This window comes from Solea senegalensis, linkage group LG12 (genome assembly GCF_019176455.1).
Source record: "Solea senegalensis isolate Sse05_10M linkage group LG12, IFAPA_SoseM_1, whole genome shotgun sequence".
Taxonomy (NCBI): Eukaryota; Metazoa; Chordata; class Actinopteri; order Pleuronectiformes; family Soleidae; genus Solea; species Solea senegalensis.
The window spans coordinates 22390730-22412036 of record NC_058032.1 but is presented as its reverse complement, the minus strand read 5'-3'; the positions used below and the strand labels follow the sequence as shown (position 1 = coordinate 22412036).

Here is a 21307-nt window from a genome sequence, read left to right as displayed (position 1 = left end):
CCGCTGTACAGTTTTAAACTCCAACTAGTTATAAATCAAATACATGTTATCTTCAAGCCCCATTTTATGTGTTATTGTAATGGAAAGTCTAATTTAATAAAATTAGATTAGCCATAGTGCTTACAAAATCAGGGTCATAAAATCTGACTGTGTTAAATTATACTGGTTAAAACCCACACCATATTAGCTAAAGGGCAACCCCCAGGGCCTGATTAAGTCTGGCAAGTAGTGTTGTTGTGCATTTGATTTTAGTTTTAGTCTAGTCTTTGTGTCAAACTGTCATTTTAATTTTTATTAGTTTTAGGCAAAAACATTAATACTCTTTTTGTCGAGTCGAGTTTCAGTCGACTAAAAGTCTGAGCATTTTAGTCTAGTTTTAGTCAATGATGCCTTTTTAGATTTGTTGTGTTTAACCCCAGCCCTAACCCGGGCTATGTTGCTTATCCTGGCTTAACATAGCCTCAAGTTGGTTGCGTGAAAGCAATGGCGCATGAGTTACCATGGCGATTTATTCGCTGCGGTTAACCTGGTCCAGACTAGGCTAAGCAACAGGATATGTTAATCCTGCCAATCATTAATAAACATGTTTTACATGTTATTCATGATCATTTTTTTAAGATTACATGTGGTTCAATGTCATTTTAATTCCGATTAGTCTTGATTAAACCGTTTTTACAGCCATATATCTGTGCCATTGTTGAGATGAGGTGGTAAAGGTGGTTTTATTTTAGATGATGAAGCTCTGACACTTTCAAACTTTCAAACTTTCTGACAAGACACGTACCTGCATGAGATTATTGATTACTTATTCGGTGATCGTATCCATAGTTATTCATCGCACAGCACAGAGCTGTGAACTCACTACAGATGAGCTGACAGGGACTACATTATTATTTTTGCATTTTCTTGTGTGCAAGTGGAAAATTTAAATAAAGGCACAATTTAATGCTCTATCAAAACTGTATGTGATAAAATCAGTTATCATGTATATGTGATATTGCTGCATATCGATGCATGAAAAATTATCTGTCATTCAGCTGGTTTTAATGCAGGTAACGTCTTTTCAGTCACTGTTTGCAGAACACCCGATAGCACCCCCTACTGGCCATAACCACATTCTCTTACAGTCACAGTAGGAAAACTCATGTGTTACAGTTTTCTGTGTGATTGGTCACGTGACTGACGTCCTCCAGGGCAGACATGAAAGCGATTTCACACTGCAGAGTGACCTTTTTTTTTTTTGTTTTTTATTAAACTGTGAGGTGGGATAACTTTTTAAATTACAAATATGATGAAGTCAGTGGAGCACCTCTGCTTTTTTACATGAAATCCCAATGTATCCAACCTCAGTTTACAATATAGAACAGTACAGAACGGTATAAAATGGTTGTGTAAGTATTTATATTGGGCTACTTATACATTCAGTCGTCCGCAGTCCAGTCAGACTTTTTCTTTGATCTTAGTAAAAGTGAAAGTAAGGTATTTTTTTTAAGTATCAAGTGTTTAATATCTTCATAAGTTTCCATTATAAGCTATTTTTCGCTTGGTGACACACATCCTCTCCATTTCTGCATCAGTAAATCCGGGTTTGACATTCGTGCAACAGACTAAGCCAGGGTGAATTTAATAGCGTAGTATATTTGCTATCTTTCATAATTATTTATCCTTACAAAATTGACAAAGACCTTCCATGTTGGTTATATAAACATGCAGTCTGAATTGGAGGTGGAAAGACTAAATCTATGCCCGTATTTATTTGCGCTACATCAGCTGAAGACCTGACTGCACAGCACCATGACGCATAAAGGACACTCGGCACAAGTGACTGCTCACAGTGACATGCTGGATGTGATTGATCTTCACACCCTATTAAACACATTTAAACAGCTGAGAGAAAGAACACTTTCGGTAATGTAATTTTTGAAGTGCATATTTTTGAAGTGCATATTCAAAAGCAAGTTTTAGAGAGTCAGATAATCCTGTAACCTGGTGCGCTGTATAGCAGAAGTGTGGGTAAGTAATAATTCTGCATTCAATTCTATCCAAAGCTCGTACTGGACCTTTCTGCATGGAGTTTGCATGTTCTCCCTGTGTGTGCCTGGGTTTTCTCCGGGTTCTCCAGCTTCCTCAAACAGTCCATAAAACATGAAATATGGGGGTTAGGTAAATTAGCCATAGGCGTGAGAGTGAGAGTGTATGATTGAATGGTTGTTTGTTTCTATGTGGCCCTGTGATGGACTGGGGAACTGTCCAGGATGTACCCCGCCTATCGCCCTATGTCAGCTGAGATTGGCACAGCACCCCTGCGACGCTCCTGTGGAGGATAAAGCAGTAGAAAATGGAGTGTCCACCCTATGTCAGCTGGTATTGGCACCAGTGCCCTCATATGGAGAATAAAGAGGTAGAAGATGAGTGAGTGAGTGAGTACTTACTGGCCAATTACCAAACACTGCCATCCAATGTTCCTGCAATGTTCCTGCAGTGTCCAAAAATAGTCTTGGTTATAAATCCTGGCAGAGTGATAAACTGCCAAAGATTTGAGAGGCTTCAGAGTGGGAACTGTGGAATGCATATAAATGATGTCACCATAGCAAAAAACTTTATTGAACAATTTGCTATGTAGAATTTTGAGGGATACGTGCCTATAGGGCCCTGGGCATTACATGATTCATTTTGTTCACACTGCCATGTTGGTAGGAAAAGCTTCGGCAAAGATGAACGGTGCTAGTTTCAAGCTGTCAGAGTTCACTGCTCACTTTAAATCCATGGAGAACGGCTGAAATATCACAAAGCGTTACCGTCTGAATATATCTGATCCGTATAATGCCCCTGGCGAGCTTTTCACAAGTTTGAAAACAGCCAGAAAGGACATTATTCCAGACCTGCAATATCCTGAAATCTTCAACTTCCTGATTGACTTCCCTTCCTCATACTCTAGAGTCACTGAGAGTTTACAAGAGCCTTGAGGGAAACAAATGCTGGCAGTCTGGCTTTGTGACAAACATTCAACTCTGGAGTCTACATGGCCAAAGATAGCATTAGCATAACATGGCATTTAGCTGCAGTAATGTTGCTGTGCAGACCCCCATCATCTCTCTGGATCTGTGGATATCCGGTAAAATGCTCTTTTGTCTCACATGCCTGATTTATGTGTTGTCTAGTATATACAGTATGTCTATAGAGGTAAACAGCATTGTTTCTTGCTAGAAGGCGTTGCCTTGGGAGTATGGAAACAGCTGCAGTGGACATTATTCCAGACCTGCAGTATCCAGACATCTTGAACTTTCTGATCAATTGATATAAAGCAGAATCCATTGCCTGTACATAATCCTCACTCCTTTTGCCTGCGAGTGTGTTTTAGGGCAGCATCATCTCTTGAGCTCTTTGGTGATCTGGTTAATTGCTCTACGAGACAGTTTTGACGTCCTGGGACCCGACAGCTATCCACCATCTCTACTTCAGGCAGATTACTGTAATAGATTTGAAAAGCACAGCTTCCTGCCAAAATGGCATTGTTGAAATTCGGACTCCTGCATGAAGGGATTTCATGACGTCATCTATCGGAGCTCTGTGCCCATGGAGACAAATAATTCAGCATTTGCTACTATTTGCCAAACACTTACTCAGTATTTTTCAGATGTCTGCAGCAGTAGTGTTGGACAATATCCCTTCAGCTGCTTGTTTGACTCAGCACCAGTTACAGATGGTAGCACAGTTTGTGGAGCTGTAAAGTTTCTTTTTTTTTTTTTTTGGATATATGGAGTCCAAATTGTCCTGATGATCAATTATGAATCAGAGGAGGTGTGCAGACTGTACTTAATAAATAAACTTGCTGCATATGCGTTGCTCTTGGCGTTGAAATGGAAAATGACAACAGCTGTGTGCAGCAATCTGCTGAGGCTTTGCTGAAGGGGAAAAGAAGGGGAATGTAAGTGGGGATGCATTTGAACAGCAGGTGTAAATGCAATCCCGCTAAATGAAAGCACAGGCATGTGCAAGACATGAGGCACACGCCAGTGCCAGTTGGAAAGGAGGTTGCAGTTAAAGAAATAGGTGATATCAAGGGATCGTATCCATCCTTTTTCCGCTGCTTACTCGTCATATGCTTTGGACAAATTTGTGGCAGCCACATCCACAGGGAAGGGATAGAGCTCAGAGGAGGTTCAAAGGAAAAGGAAGAGCTCCATCTAGTGGGAGGATAATGAGTGACAAGAAAGAAGACCACTCACAAACATTAGACATTATATGGTATAGACTAGTTTTAATGTATATATATAATATATATATATATATATATATAAATATATACATTGGTGTATATATATATTATATATAAATGGGTGTGTATATAAATGGGTGTGTTCGACTTTGATGATATGGAATCGAAATGATGGGATGGATTTCAATTTATAGAAATATGAAACTGAAAAACCCAAAAAATAAATATAAACACATACAAACTTCTCACTCACTAAAATCACTGGCCTAAAAGAAAAGAAAACAAAAGTGTTTTCCTTAACTTTAATCATACCCAGTTAATGCCTAAGCCTAAACTTAAACTAAACAGAATTCAAAGCACTTAACTTAACCACCTCATTAGTACCAGATTTTGGTCTCCATGAGGACTACTGGTCCTTACAATGTCAGTTTTTATGCCCGCACTCACTCACTCACATTCTCTCTCTCTGTCTGTCTGTCTCCCTCATGTGCCACCTTTAAACACGGCTTTATGGAAGGTGTCGGATGGATTCACCTTGCCTGATGAACATGTCTCTATTCATATGCAAAGCAGCAATTTAAGGTGATAGATTTGTCAGCGTTTGTGTCTGGCGTAGATCTCTGTGGTAGCGTCTGCCACGCGGCAGGATATGCAGTCCTTAGCTGTAGTTTGCCAAGTTGAGGTGTATCCGTGCATAATAAAAAAAAACACTTAATAATTATGTTACTTTACTTAAAATTACATTACTTAAAAATAACGTAATTTGCACATTGGTCAACAATGTGCTTTATACATAAATTGGATTGGATTTTGTTGACAGCGCCCTCTATCAGCCACCACAAGTATGACTCGTGTCTGTGTGATTTTGTAGTAAAGCCACTGGAGGGAAAGTGGATGAAATGAATGGAAGGGTCAACTCAGGTATTTCCACAAATTGAAATCACATTTCTTGTTGTATTTATTTTTTATTTAAGGGAGTCATTTTTCACAGGAAGGATAATGTATTCATTAATAGGAAACTGCTATTGCAGGAAAGTACAACCAAGGTTGATGTGTCCTTAAGGTTTTTTTTTTATTTTTTAAGTGGACTTTGCAAAAGAAAAAGCAGCACACAGTTAGTGTATGTGTTATATTATCACATTGACACACATACACAGAGTGAGCAAGTTATTTCTTAAGGACCTTTTCCTGGTATAAAACAGACTTTGTCAGGACCAGTAGTCCTCATGGGGATTAGATCCGGTTCCTAATGAGGCAAAACTTCATTTCTAAGGCTCTTTCTAGATTGATGGATTAAAATGTGAAATACGGTTAGGGATTTGACTGTTGGTGTGTTTTCACCTGAAGGAACTAATACCAGGAAATTTTTTTAGGAACAATGTGATTTCTCCTCTGCATGAACCAGGCACTAAATGGAAGTGAAAGTACTGGGTAGAGTTTTTTGGCCCAAAAATGGTTCCTGTTCGAGGGATAATACTTTGTGAATTACAGGAACTTTCAGGGTGGATTTTACAGTCCTGAACGTACCTGCATGTGTTCCAGCATTTTATTTCTGTCAGTCAATCTCTGCAAATGTGTGACTAGAGATTAGGGTTAGCCATTAACTGTTTATGGATCAGGTTAAGACAATGTAGAGGATTAGTTGGGCAAATATGTATGTTTGTGTGTGTGTGTGTGTGTATTTGTTATTTGACTTTTTCTTGCATAAACACTAAGAAAACCTGGTCCTAATGAGGCAGAACCCCCATTTCTACAGAACGGGTTAAATTTAGGGCTAAGATGTGAATTGTGGTAGGTTAAGGTTGGAGTTAGGCATTAACTGGGTATGGTTAAGGTTAAGGGTTAGGTTTTGTTTGTGTGGTCTAAATGAATAGTGGAACAATTCAATCCAGTTTTTCAATTGTTTGGTGTTTTGGTTGTGTTTGCCAAAACCCTGTTGTTTTTTATAAGAAAGATACAAACTATAAGGGCAGTATCTAGGGATGGAGTGTGTGTATATCAAGCTTCAAAATTTGCCATAAATGCACGTGTTTAAACCACTAATTTTGCCAATTTGCAAAATCCAATAAACTGCTGTGGTGAACAACACAATGTAACATTACCATACTATAATTAAGCTTGTGTATAATCAGAAGTGTGTGATGAATGTGTACAATTTAGGAGTTTGTAGAAGTGATGGAGAAACCTGAGGGATGTCCTACGTGAGAAAGAAACAAGAGGAAGAAGTGATAAATTGCCAGACATGAGGAAGAATGAAAAAGGGGTAAAGACACATAGAAGCAATGGGTTGTTGTTTTTAGATCAATTGAATTAATTCAGGAGGTATGCTATAAACAGTTACACAATGCAATCCTGTATTCCCAATCCTGTAATTTTCTGACAATAAAGATTCAGAATCTACATTTACAGTCTGCTTGTTTTTATGGTAATGTGTGTTATTTATTCACTATTCTGGATGTGTTTTTTTAATAGTACACAGAGCAATTTAGACCAGGGAAAGTAGGAGAATACATGCCAACAAAGAAGAAAAGAGAGATGCAGAGGGATCACATCACCCTCTTCCACTTAAGCATGGCACCTGGAATGAGGTGTGTGCAGCCAGACAGACAGTCGTGGCTGTCAATTGTGTTGAAATGGTTCACTGTTTCAAAGAATTTGATACAATTAAACATGGCGACATCTGCTGGTCAACCTTCGACATTGCATTTGCGTGATAATAGAGGGCAATGTGTCATGAAACAGTAAGGCACTGTTATAATGTTTGATGTGCATCTTGTTTTTTCTTTCCCAGACATTGATAATATACTTGTGTTCTGTACTTCATATAATATACATGTGTTTGTGTGACATCGTAAAATACTGTAGTATTTATTTGGTTTTGCAATACAAATGTATTTACAATATGTACACTATAGTTATTGTAAATCGGTATGTATATATAGTATAGTGCAAATGTGAGCATATGTCAGTTTATCAAATGTTATGCTAATCCTACCTATACCTCACTCTCCCTGGTTGTCAATCAATGAAACTGTAGTATTAACGCACGCAAAGTTAAGAGGGATTTTGCCCGTTTGTAAACATTGATCGATAATCGTGGATTTCTTTTTAGCTCAAACTCAGGAAGCTACAAAGATACACCCAAAAGGGTTCATTAAGTTCCCCTTAAACTAGTCAAACTGACAGTTCACAGTAGCTCATCTAGCAAACAAGAAGACCAAAATAAAGTGGGCCTTGTAACAGATACAGTAAATTGTCCTTATATAATTACCTTTGATGTCATGATGTAATCATGACATCATGCCTCTCATTGTAAGTTTTAAATAATATTATGGCTATTAACGGAAAAGGGTTCGGGTAAAGTCCTGCTGAACGACAAAGGATTTAACTTTCAAATCAGAGTTTTTTAAAAGAACAGGTTTTGCTGTTTGACGATGCCCAAAGGTAAAGGCAAGAAGGGCAAGGATGCAATCTCGTTTGCCGAGCTGGACAAGATGTCCCCCGAGGACATGTCAGAGAAACAGCTGAAGAAGTACGTTATTTACCTCCAGGAGGAGCTTGAGAAGGAGCGTCGGGAGAGGACATACTTCCAGCTGGATGTGGACAAACTGAATTCCTTCTTGGAAATGTGCAGTGGGGACCTGGAGGAGACGAAAGCAAAGCTGTGCCTCAAAGATATAGAGCGCAAGGAGGCCGACAAGCATCACCGAACGGAGATCGGGAAGTACGAGACGAAAGTGAAACACGCCGAGTTTGAGCAGCACAGCGCAGTCTCAGAAGTGAAGATGGAAGTCTCTGCCTCTGCATCGCTGATCAAAAAACAGCAAACAGAGTCGGAGCTTGAGCTCCAGAGGATCATTCAAAATATGCTTGAGGATCAGAGAAGGGACAAAGTCATGAAAGAAACCAGTGTCAAGGAGGTCATACTGAAACATCAGTTGGAGCTGCTGGAGCTGAACAAAGACTATGACAAGAGAATCAGAGAAATGAAGGACCAGTATTGCAAGAAGTATCAGATGAAGATCAATGCAGATGAGAAAAAGCATTGGGAACTGGTCAAAAAGCATGAGGACCAGTTTAGAAGTAATGCTGACCACCTGATTCAGAAACATAAGGCCACTCTCAGAGCTGTGTCGGACAAACTCTCTACCTTGCAGACTGACGCGATGAAGCAGGAGAAGGCGTTGGAGAAGAAAGTGGCTGAGCTACAGAAGCTGCTGACTCAAGTGGACAAAGACGTTTCGGCAGCTCAGCAGGAGAATGAATCTCTATGTAGTTCTGTGGAGAAATCTGAATTCAAGCTGACTGATCTTGACCGACGGATGCGCGACTACAACCAGCACAGGGGGGACATTGTTAAGAAAAAAGCTTGCATGAAGGTCATCACGGATGAGCTGAGGGACGTGACGGTGAAGCATGAGCTGCTGCAGCATGAATTAGAGGAACATGAGAAGGAGTGCGAGGAGATGCAGAGAAAGCACAGGCAGGCCACGTGGAACCTGCAACAGCAGGGAGCTCTTAAGGAACAAGGTCTTCAGAGGAAGCTGGCACTTCTGACACAAACTGGGTAGATTCTCAGCTGCCATCGCCACCACTAGAACACCACTCATGAGATCAGCTGCTGTCAGATCTAGGCCACATCTAAGCTACGGCAACACTGCAACCAAGATCTAACCTTCTTACCCCCATATTCCCATTGCATTTTAAGTATCAAAATCAGGATTGAGCCATTGGGTTTATTCATAGGCATGTAAACGAGATCAACCCCTCCCACTACATGCAGAACATACGATGTGCATATGATCTCATGTTGCGTTGGGGCCTCATTTTATGCATCTTCGTCTTTCGGCTTCTGTCTTTAGGGGTCGCCGCAGCGGATCATCTACCTCCATCTTACCTTTTTCCTTTTGTCCTCCTGTAACACCAGCTGTCCTCATGTTGTCCTTAAAGACATAAATAAACCTTATGTGTGGTCTTCCTCTTTTCCTCCTGCCTGGTAACTCCTTCAACATCCTTTGTCCAATATTATCACTATGCCTCTGCTCATTACCAAACCATCTCAAGCTTATCGCTAATACTTTACTTCCAAACCATTCAACCTGAGCTGCCCCTTGAATATGTTCGTTTCTAATCCTGGTCTCTCCGCTCTGCCACCTCCAGCTCCGTCTTCTGTCTTTTAGACAGTGCCAGTGTCTCCAGGCTATACATCATTTTACGCTCATGAGGCCCGCTCTCATCCTTTACCATATTGTAGATGATAGGGCAGCCTTTTGAGTGACAGCCTATCATCTACACCCTGCAGATCACAAACATGAAGCTGCTTTTAATTTGACGCAATATTTTCCAGCCAATTTCATCATAGGCAGACAGACACAATCACGGCAAGATGACTCAGCATTCCCAACTGCATTGCCTGGCGAAATGTCGTTGAGAAATGTTCCCTCAGTGTAACTGCTGTAATCTCTTGGAACTAAAATGTGTTTTCTGGCCCTGACCTGGAAAGGGGTAACCCTGATGTAACTGGAAATAAGTTTTTGAAGCCTATAGACTTTGTATAAAACTATAGTTTTGTAAGACACGGACAAATGAAACGGACTGTGCTGTCAACACTGTTTATACCGGGAACCAGCCCAAAACATTGAGGCTCACACTTTGTAAAAACATAGCTGCCAGCAGGGACACATTTAACAAATGGTTAAAAATAAAATCAAGTCCAAGCTTTTTATTTTTCGTCCAGCTTCCTTTAGGAGTTGCCACAGGGAGAAGCCAAAATAATATCTTAAGAATATGTTGCTTTTCCTTATGTTCTGCTGGATGTACTCAAGCATTGCACAGCCAGTGCTATGAGTGAATACAACATGCAGCCACACTGAAAACAAATCTGAACTATGCCTTTAACCTTACGTATAATGTGTATCTTGGCCTTGACCCTAACTAAAGCACACACACACACACACACAGTCCAAATAAAGAACATCGATGAATGTGTGTACTAGAAAGAGTGAGTGTTTCCTTTTCACACCAGTAATGTTTTTTGTTTTTTTTGCTGTGCCTGCTGCTCTAAAGAGATTAATAAACCTATACTGCCACTCGGTGGTCAAGTTATGTATTACATATCCTTCTACCCCACAATCAGGGATGGAGACTGTTTTATGTCCCTATACTAATCATTGGTATCTGTCTGAAACTGATAAAAATCATTTTATATTTCATTTTATATATACTACATAAGTACTTCAATAAGCACAGACCATAAAAAGGTTAATAAACAGAAGTAACAGCATTATTACGCTGTATTTACGTCAATCAATTCACACAATGCTCATGTTCCTCAGCATAGCAGTTTGTGGCAACATTCCTGTGCTGCACAAAGATGCATTTTATATCACAACTTAGCAGGTGGTTTGGAAAAAACACATCGTAAAGTAGCAACCATCAATCAATCAAAGCATCAAGCACTTATTAGTATAGCACAAAGTGTTTTGCACAATAAAATCCACCCAAAACTAAAGCTATAGGTTTATGGCTTTGGCTTCTCATGCATGTGATCATCCATTTGTGCCCATATTTGCCAGTCTGCCTGAAGACTAATACACAGCTTTAACTGAGTCATATTATGGGGCTGTATGTTTTTTGTTTTTATAGAAGCAGCCCACATCTTAGCATTTTTCTTACCAAGTTTGACATAGATGAGATGAACAGTTGTTAAGAAGAAATGAAAGGAACAGATAATACATCCATAATACAATATATGTCTATGCATTGGCTCCCAGTCCTCCCAGTCCTCGTCAGACTTTAGAACACAATGGGATTCTTATAAATGCTTTGAAGTAACGTTGTAAAAAGAATACAATTGCAAGTAAGAAGAATAAGATGACAGGATAAAAGGCCATGAGGTGGTATGATGGCATTATGTGCAAGTGATGACATCAGGCTAATGGTGACCTCCGAATTTGGTCAAGCTAAAGGACAAGCCAAGGGAAGGCCAACTGCTGTTAAACACGGCAAATAAGTTTTAAGAAGGGAGACGACTCCACTGAACCCGTGAGCCTTATCTACGCAGGTAGGTCATTTACCGTTGAAAGAGTCCGACCAATATTATTTATGCTATATAGTGCGCAAAAATTGGTGACAGGGCTTGGAAACCAACGTTCATCGCCGACAAAAGCTGTGTTGTCACAGTGAATTGATGAGGATGCTTAAAAACAATAAAGGGAAGGGGGAGACACTGACTGGACCGTGCACAGCAGACATCTTTGCTTACCTTGTTTGTGATGTAAATGGTCTTTATATTTATGTTTTTCAAATAGCACTTTGTCTTGATGACCACTTTTTGTACAGTTCACTAACGGCTGGGTGCAGGAACTTCAAATCTTAAAACCGGCAAACAGTGTGAACATTCAGATTAGAGTATGTGGAGCTACGTGGAGTCCAGATATATTATTGTTATTAAAATGTTATTAATATTATTCAGATATAATTAATATGATTTTGAAGGTATAAAGGCAGCTCTCGGATAAGATGATGATGCTTCTCACGTCTCCATTATGCTTCATATGAAAGTTGTCCAAAGGAGCTAGGATGTATGTATATACACATCTTTTGTACACGTACCTCCATTGGACGACGCAAAACTAACTCTATTGTGGGTTTCTTTATCCCTTTGTGATCATTCGCGGAGCTGCTGCACCCCGTAACACAGCAACGTTTCACCAAAGGGCTGAGAAAATGTAGTTAACAGTACGGTAACAGTAAAAGATGGAGTAATGATCAAGCAGCAGCAACATAAACAATAACTGGCTGATGATAACACGGCGTGATGACAAGGTCAAATTGCCTATTGAGATGATTTGTGAGTCACTACACAATGCTGTATCATCATGTCCAAGGCATTTCCCCCTCCCACTGTTAATCACAGGTTCCCCTTTGAAAGTCTTGGTCTTGTCTTGATCTTGGATCACTAGCTCCTACTATGACAGATACTGTCGATGCAGCCCCAGAACATTTATATCTGTTTCTCTTCAAATACCCATCCTCAGCTCAACCATCAAGGACAGGAGACTGCTATGACAAAGACTGAGAGCCAGCAGATTGCAAATTTAGCCCAGGTAAGATTAATGCAACAGCCTGTCCTTATTTAGTTGCAGAAAATTGTACTCAGTCAGGTTTTAATATAGTTTTTATGCCAAGTGTCACATGACAATATGTGCCTAGCCATGGAATAACCAATAACCTGGTTTTGGGAGAATTTTAGCCTCAAATATTTACCCCATCTGGGAGCCAATAACCATATCATCACATTAACATAGTCCAACCCCCTCCTGGTCTCGCTGTCAGTGACATCTGATATCTGTTAGCCCACAGGACAGAAACTATTGTAGTAGTTTGAACAATGGTTATCAATACCAGGTCTAGGGACCCCGAGGGTTCTATGATGAGGTCCCGGGGAGTTCCCAGAGGAAAAATAAAATGATATATGAAGGATCAAATATATATATATATATATATATATATATATATATATATATATATATATATATATATATATATATATATATATATATATATATACATATATATATATACGTATTTCTAATATTGAATAAAATAAAACACATTTTAAGCGACTCTATGGTGTAGTGTTCATTGCTGAACCTCAGCTAGTTGCTAAATCATTAGCATCACAGTCAATATTTCATACCCAAAGCTGTGTCAGTCACACATTATTCAAGCACATCAGGTTGGTTTGTTATTCATATTATTAGCAGATGCTCACATACTCCTGTTACAGCTTATAATACAATCATTTGATCAAACAAGTCGTTAGCCAGTTCTCAATTAAAAACCATATGGGACTTTCAATTCACAGGTAATTCAGAGCTGAATCGGCCACATTAATTAAGCCTGCAAACATCTTAACACACAACGGCGCCATCCTGTGTATAATGGAACCAGAACTGTCCATGGTGCTGATCATCTTGGCGATGGCAACAGTAAACGATTTGTCACAGCTGTCCATGTAACTGTGGTGCGTAAAGGCGTGCTGCACAGCGGCAGCATTTGAGAAATAAGAATTTCTTACCGCCTGAAGCACACAACTCCAAATGTGGCCTTCCTCTCCGGGTTGGCGCTGATGAAGCTCCTCATTTGGCTGCCAATGTCCAGACTATCCAAAATATCCCCAAGGACTTGCATGGGCAAAGTGTGTGGATGGAGTTTAGACAAACGTGCGGCTATGTCCTGCATGGTGTTACAGGGAGAGTCGCTGAAGACGTCCCCAATCATTTTTAGCTGCGTTTTTGTCATCCTGTGCTCATCTGGCATTTTCAGTCCAGCTGTGTTGAGCTGTGAACTCCTGGCCACTGACTCACAAGGCTCGAAAAGTGCTTCACAGCACAGGAGGCCAAAATTGGTTTTAGCTTTCAGGGCCTTCTTATACAGGCCTCCAATTTTGGCTCTGGTCTCTCCCCTCACACTTCAGTCATCCTTAAGCTGCTCCAAAGTTTCAGTGATCCGTCTGAAATAAACACAGTCATGCAGTCATGCTTCGTCCTCCATATGCATAAGCTCTGGAGAAAGTTTGCAGTTACACATTGCGGCTTCTTCTTCCGTAGTATTTCCGTAGCATAGCAGAAGTGAGATCGGCGTGCGCATGACCAGAGGCAACTGTCTTTGTAAAGTACTGCCACGATTTAGTTCTCTGCAAATTTGTCTTTCCTTGTCCATCTTCATTCGATGATGAAAATGCATTGCGGCTTCTTGAAGGGGCAGTAACACTAACAAGCCTCCACAGCAGTGCCTGCATATAATATAAAGTAGCCATGTTTCCTTTGTGACGTTGCAGCCAAAAAACAACAAAAGCACTCTGCTGTGGCATCACCATACCCAAATTGGAATCGGTTCACGGCGATAAAACAAACCAAATTCAAATACAAAGTTCATGGTTTTAAGACCCACAATACTGTGATTTGAAGCATGGAGTGGCTTCGTCATGATTTCAACTTGCATATTCTGTAAAAAAAACTTTTTCTATACTCATGGCTGGTCACATATGGTCTTATCTCTTTTGAATTTCAGGTATCAACAAACCACACCTCAGCAACAAGTCCCACTGTTACGCTGGCTCAACTTCCAAATGAACAGATGGTTCAGGACCACTGTATCATCCAGGGTCAACAGGTCCAGGCTTTACGAGTACTTGACACATGTGCACAAGCTCAGTTTTGAGTAGCATAGTCCAGCTATTGCATTATATTTATTTGACATATTTATTTATTTGTTTATTCCAGATCTCAGCTCAAAGTGAGGAATCACAGGACTCAATAGACAGTGTGAGGAATAGAGAGACCATGTCATGGCGCCCTTCATACAGGTAACTCTTTAGGACAAAATGCTCTTGCACCAAGTGGCAGGAAGTTCCTATTGCTTTCTTTGTAATCATTATTTATCTCCATTTTCTTCTTCCCCCAAGGGATCACTTTTGGGGACTTCCCTCATTCATTTTCTGTGAGGGCACCCTACACAATCTGCCTTGCACATATGAATGCCAGGTTGCAATTCCCAACCACAGTAGCCACTGCAACTCCTGTTCTAGTTATCTATTTTGCCCAACTAGATTTTTTCAATATGTTCTGATTTGATTGGTTGATGCATATGAACTGTTTTTGTAAGAAACTCTAATGGTTGTTTATTGTAACAGGAGAATTCTGAACGACCTTTTATCCAATGCGCCACCTGACCCTCGTGCCCAGGAGGAAAAGGATCTATCGACTCCTACACCTGTCCCCACGCCCATGTACCACCCCAGCAGTGGCCAATACAGTAAGTTAAAGTTATAAAGACTGGTTTAAAGTTACAGTTTGTGGTATTTCTGGGGCTATATTAGCATTTTTTCTTAGAAAAAGCCATTTATAATAATATAATCACGACCCGCTACCGCAAAGTCCTCCACAATCGCGACACACCATGTTCCTACAGGAGCCTCACGCAGACAAACATACAGTACATATGTCGCGCTGGGAAAGCCAACTCCATCAACGAAGAAGAAATTATGTCACGTGACTGAGGAGGACGTTGTAGCGGAGACGATGGCGAATCTACGTTATCAAAGAAAAGAAAACACAGTGCCGAAAAACGTGTTTGTGGCAGATGACAGAAGATAACAAGAGTAAAACTGTTACTGAGTGGGATCATTTACAAACTGCACTGCACATCAAGATGAGAGACCTCCACCAGATGACCACGGACGGCCTGGTTTATTTCAAACCAGCCCTTCACCGTCCATCAGTTTTGATGCAGTCAGAAGTCAGGAGAGGTCTGGGTAAGTTACAGACATTTGACTGTATTTACTGCATCATATCAACAACAATCATACACTGAGTTGATTCTATGTGACATCGCTGTCTTCAACAGGACCAGGCTTCCAGACTGATGGACGTAAAACAGTTGGAGTTCACCACACTTACAATAAACCACTGAATCATGTGCGACTCCGACATTTTTTTTCGGTTACAATATAGATATTTATGTGACAGTATTTAAAATAAAATACAAATATATCTGTTTATCTTTTATTATTTATTTCCTTTTCAGTATAGGGAGTATAAATATAAGTAAATTAGTGTAACATTATATTAAAATACAGAAAAACATGTACATAAAGCATTAATTCTTAAACTGCGGGCCGGGCCGTGAAAGTAATTAAACATGAATAAATATGTTTTTAATTTTCAGTTTTGCATTTAAGTTTTAAATACGAAATAACTGTAAGGAATAAAACAAAACCATGGTGTTTAAATGACTGTTCTTCATGTTGATGTTGGGTGTCCAGTAACAACTGGTCAGCACAGACCTAACATTTCAGTATTCGCACTCAATGATAATTTGTTAAGTTCAATAAATTGTAAATAGTTATTTATGTTGGTGGATAATTATGTCATTTGAGAGTGAGCACTTTGTTGTCAAATATTATATGAAACCCAGCTGTAATAACCACATGCGTGCGTAATTAAGTGAAGTGGACTGATTTCTGTATCCCCATGTTCACATGAAAACAATAATATATATAGGCTTCAAATCTTGTGTCTTGATCAGGGTCATTATTTAGAGGATTTTCAGATTTCAAAGTGGGCCCCAGCACTCTTAAGTTTGGAAATGCCAAATAGCCACCTGTTACACAGCAGCCATGGATTCTGATATGATGGTTCTCACTCACATTGCAGCTCCACATATTGGACATATGTGTGATCTAGGACCACATCCTGGAGTGACACAAATATGATTTGAAAATTGTCTTTCTGTGTCTACACAGCCCGGAAAAAAAAAAAAAAAAAATCATAGCCAACGATGTCATGTGTCATGTTTGGACACTTCCTGAGGGATGAAAGGAGCTGTGGCGGATGGCTTTGAACTGTGATAGAGAGCTTCAGGCACACTCAGTGTGCAGCCTGCTGGACAATATAATAATTAGAAGAAGAAGACAAGAAAAAGAAGAACTGACTTATGGTAGTAGGAGTCAGTCACTACATTCGCATGCATGTTAAAAGTCAGATTTTAGTCAGACTTAAGGTCTTTGCACACCAGACACATTTTTTGGTGTGCAAATTAGTCACAGTATTTCAAATGTGTCCAATCAACACAGCTTTCACATAGGCCCAGTGCAAAACTGCAACTGTTTTCGGATTGTGGTTGATTTCCCCAAGCTTCCTTTTCCGACAAATTTACAGCTAACCAATCAGAAGGAGTGTTGTTGATGACGGTGGTGGCTAACTCAATTACACACAATTACAAGACGTGTGTAGGGGGGTTGCAATGGAGCTTCAGAGTGATAGTGTATGTAAAACAAGTTTCAAAAAAGTTTTCAGTGAACTGCTGTCTCCATGGCAGCAGCAGCTGCATGTTTATTAATTTCTTCATTTCGCGCTTGATGTGCATGGGAGGGTGTGTCGCAATTGGCATCCAAATGATCCATACTTTCAAACCATATATTCGCAACACGTCCAGTGTGCAAAGACCTTAAGAAAACGGTTTGGTTTTCTGTGTCTGGGTTTTGTTTTTGTGTCACGCAAACATGTTAGTCTGAGTAAAATCGAGATAATTTGATTCAAAGTCCGATTTCTCCTGCATGTAACTGCATGAAACCACTTAAGACTGGAGTTCTATGTTCTGAGTCATCAAAGGACTTCAACGATGCCTATCAAGTAACACGAGATGCAATGTTGCTGCAGGAACTTTGAATTTCACGGAAGAGGATGACACTGGGGAGAGAACCCTCACATTGGGATTAAGAACTTAAAACTTTTGAGGACCCTCTTACTGTGCAGTCTGCTGGAAATTATTATTATTAGAAGAAGACGAAAAAGACAGTTTGCTGCTCTGTGTTGCACTGGCATCCAACCATACTAAAAGTTAGTAAGACTAGAACATCAGCTTCATTTAACAGGTTTCTGTCCTTTCTAAATCACACAGTTGAACTCACACAGGGTGGAGCCATTCAACTAGCCAATAGCGGTACAAACCAGGTCCAGAGTCTCCAAACTTTGACGAAGACCAACACAGCAGCTGCTGCCCAGCCTGGAGCCATGATCCTCCAATATGCACAGACAAGGAATGGCCAGCAGATACTTGTTCCGGCTAACCCGATGGTTGTCCAAGGTGAGTCCAGTGCCCGTGCTTACACAACAGTAAATGAACAAGATTTAAAAGTAGCATTTACTTTCATTTTCTTCAATCTGCACTTTTTAGCCACCCCCAGTGGGGCTCAGCCATATCAGCTTCGGACTGCCCCTGCTGGCTCCATGGCCCATGGGATGATTATGGCCTCTACCCCTGCCCTTCTCACCCAGGGTGCCACAAAGGAGGTCACTCGCAAACAAGAAGTCCGACTGATAAAGAACAGGTATGAACGGGAAGATAATCTGTGTCTTCTTGTGTATCGTATCCAAGACCGGGATTAAAGTTATCTGTTGTGATGGCGAATTTCCGTCAATATTAAACAAATATAGAGGAGAAAAAAACAGCTATCACCTAATTTGCATTTAGTAGCAGCACGTTTTTTTTAATGTCACAATTCTAAACCTCCTCTTTTATCCGGGCTTGGGACCAGCAAAATTGACTCAAAGGAGACACTCTGGCAGAGTTTTTTTAATTATTATTTTTAGTCATTTATTTTGTTTTTAGCACAGTAATTTATCTTACATTAACGGATCAGCCAGCAGTGGTTTTACAAAAGCAATACAAAAGCTGTTCAAAATCACCCTCTTTTTAAAATGCTACTTGTCTTGAATATTTAAATGTTGTAGATTAAAGCCTTCAATGCTGTATTAGAGAACAGAAGGTCTGTTGTGGCACTATAGTTTTTTTCCACGAAAACAACTGAGCAGCAGCTGAAAAAAATCCCTGTTCAGGCTTGGTAACAATGCTTTGATGAATCTGGAGTCACATAGATGGTAGAGTCAGAATCTAAATTAAATAACATTCCCAAAAGCCTCCAAAAAACATGAAAAACAAACAATGTCTTATCTTTCCCACAGAGAGGCAGCCCGTGAATGTCGCAGGAAGAAGAAGGAGTATATTCAATATCTGCAAACCCGAGTGACCACCCTGGAGCACCAAAACAAGATAATTGCCGAAGAAATTCAAGCCATTAAAGCCCTAAACAAGAAAAAACCTGAGTAGGACTAGAGTGGAGCCAATGTTCAGCCTTGGAGTTTCATACCCAAGACCAGCCCAGTGTTTCAGCAGTAGAGGAAATTGAATACATGCAGGAATAGTTCAATAGTAGTTTTAATAATTTAATTAAATAATACCTCACATCAATAAACCATTAGTCAAATAAAGAATTTTAAAAATAAATGAGTTAGTCTCTTCATCTTCACGAGCTGCTGTTGTCTCACTGGTCACTGACTTTGTCTGCAGACGCCTGTTTTGATCAGCATGAGAACAATGTGGTACGTACAGAAATCGAGGAAAACAAGGTACTGCAACTAGTTGAGTTTAATATATTTTAATTGGCAGTACATTGAGGTTATGTATATGGGATGTGCCAAATGATTTGACTACATCAATTTTAATATGGAATAAATTAATATAATTTTGACTCGGGATCTCACTGGGAATTCTCCCGATTCTCCCAATAGGCCACTCCAGGCCTGGGATTTGGTGTCCTGAACACAAAAATGTAAACATCTAAAGTACAATTTAGTTATTACTGTATAGGTTATTGCTTACAATACAGCTGCAACGTTGACTGCAATGTTGAGCTATTTCAGTGAAGCTCCATATGTGCCCAGCCATGGAAAAAACAGGAATGTACGCTGAAGGTCATTTTGAGTTATTTACAGATACTGAAAGTGTGATTTCTAAGATTTCCATTAACGTCTAACATGGAAATCTGAAAATATTTGAAGATGTGGCCATTTGAAATTTTTAAGATATTAAGAGACGAAGACATCTCGGACAGCACACTTGACATTGTTGGCTGTTACTTAAGACACACGTTGGATAGATTTGTCTGTAAAATATACACTACAGAGGTTGAGATTGTTTGTGAGGGCACTGTGCAGGTCCTATGGCATAGTGGATTAAATAGTGACACTTGGGTGTAATAACATCCCCAAATACATCCTTCATTTCTGACAGGAATTCCTCAACAAGTACATTTAACAACAAGAGATTATCTCTACTCACCTTTGGAGTCATCACAATCTCAGAAAGACATGCCAATATTTACAATCAGGTGGTAAATCCACCAATCGTGAGCTGATAAGTTATCACCGGATAAAGTTGCAAGAGCAGCGTGAACTGTGTGCTGTTTCATCAACAGTTACTGGTAAAACCATCAGCAAGCTTTTTTTAGATTATCCATCATAGGTTTTAAGATGACATTCAAACCACACATTTGACATGAGCGTAGGGTACCAACAATGCTAAATGACAATGCACACGACTTGTGTTTGTTTCTTTTTGACCCCAAAGGACTGACAACATATAAATATATACACATATATAGATATACATATATCTATATATGTATATATATACAGTTGAGGCCAAAATTATTAGCCCCCCAGGAATTATGGAACATTTTCCTAAAATTCTTCCCAATGTTTGCAGCATTGATAAAACTTGATATAATCAAACATTCACCAGTGCCATTTAGTAGCTTTTGCTACATTTTGGATATAAAATAAATTTTTTGGCTTGCTTTATATCATATATAGTGAAAAATGGGGTGGTCAAAAATATTAGCCCCCATATGAATTTTTATTTTCAAAACAAACCTAATTAACCAATCAGGTTTCAAACCACACCTGTGCAGTCAATTGGCTTCCTGACAACACCTGAGCATTAAATCAGCATAAAAGGAATCCAAGGAACAGGGCACATGTGCACATTGAGAGGGATTACTTTTACTCATCATGCCAAAGACAAAGGAAATCAGTTTTGAGCTCAGAAAGAAGATAGTGGAGGCTCAGGAGAAGGGGGAAGGTTATACTGCCATTTCCAAGCGTTTCATAGTGTCTAGAACCGCTGTACGCTGCATCATTGCCAAGTACAAGGAGACAAATTCAGTAAGAAACAAACCTGGGCGTGGTCGTAAGCACAAGATTTCAAGAACTCTGGAGAGAAAAACTCTGGAAAATCATCAGAGATGTCAGCAAGAACCCCCAGACATCTGCCAAGATGACTGTTGCTGACCTGGCATCTTCTGGAGTTGATGTTTCAAGGAACACAGTTGTGAGGGCTCTTCATCGTGATGGGCTTCACGGCCATCGTCTGAGAAGAACCCCTTTACTCAAAGAGCGGCACATCAAAGCAAGACTGAAGTTTGCCCGTGAACATTTGAAAGGTAAACATGAGTTTTGGAAGTCTGTGCTTTGGTCTGATGAGACTAAACTGGAACTGTTTGGGCACATGGATGTGGCGTATGTTTGGCGAAGAAAGGGAGAGACCTTCAACCCAAAGAACACAGTTCCCACAGTTAAACATGGTGGTGGGAGCATCATGCTGTGGGGCTGTTTTGCAGCCTTGGGCACAGGGAGCCTTGTTCAGGTGTATGACATCAGGAAAAAAGAAAATTATGTTGAA

At 39.9% G+C, this 21307-nt stretch overlaps 2 protein-coding genes across 2 annotated transcripts; both read left to right on the top strand.

Annotated features, from left to right (window-relative positions):
• Positions 1-7653: 7653 nt before the first annotated feature.
• LOC122778825 (dynein regulatory complex subunit 4-like) lies at positions 7654-8790 on the top strand. The gene has a single exon (XM_044040928.1). It carries the CDS (start codon positions 7654-7656, stop codon positions 8788-8790), a length of 1137 nt encoding a protein of 378 aa, XP_043896863.1.
• Positions 8791-11704: 2914 nt separating this feature from the next.
• On the top strand, positions 11705-18920 carry LOC122778824 (cyclic AMP-responsive element-binding protein 1-like). Its single transcript, XM_044040926.1, has 8 exons — positions 11705-11716; positions 12259-12327; positions 14297-14426; positions 14516-14591; positions 14919-15040; positions 17687-17872; positions 17963-18116; positions 18751-18920. Exons 1-8 carry the CDS (start codon positions 11705-11707, stop codon positions 18893-18895), a joined length of 894 nt encoding a protein of 297 aa, XP_043896861.1. The 3' UTR covers positions 18896-18920.
• The last annotated feature ends 2387 nt before the right edge of the window (positions 18921-21307 follow it).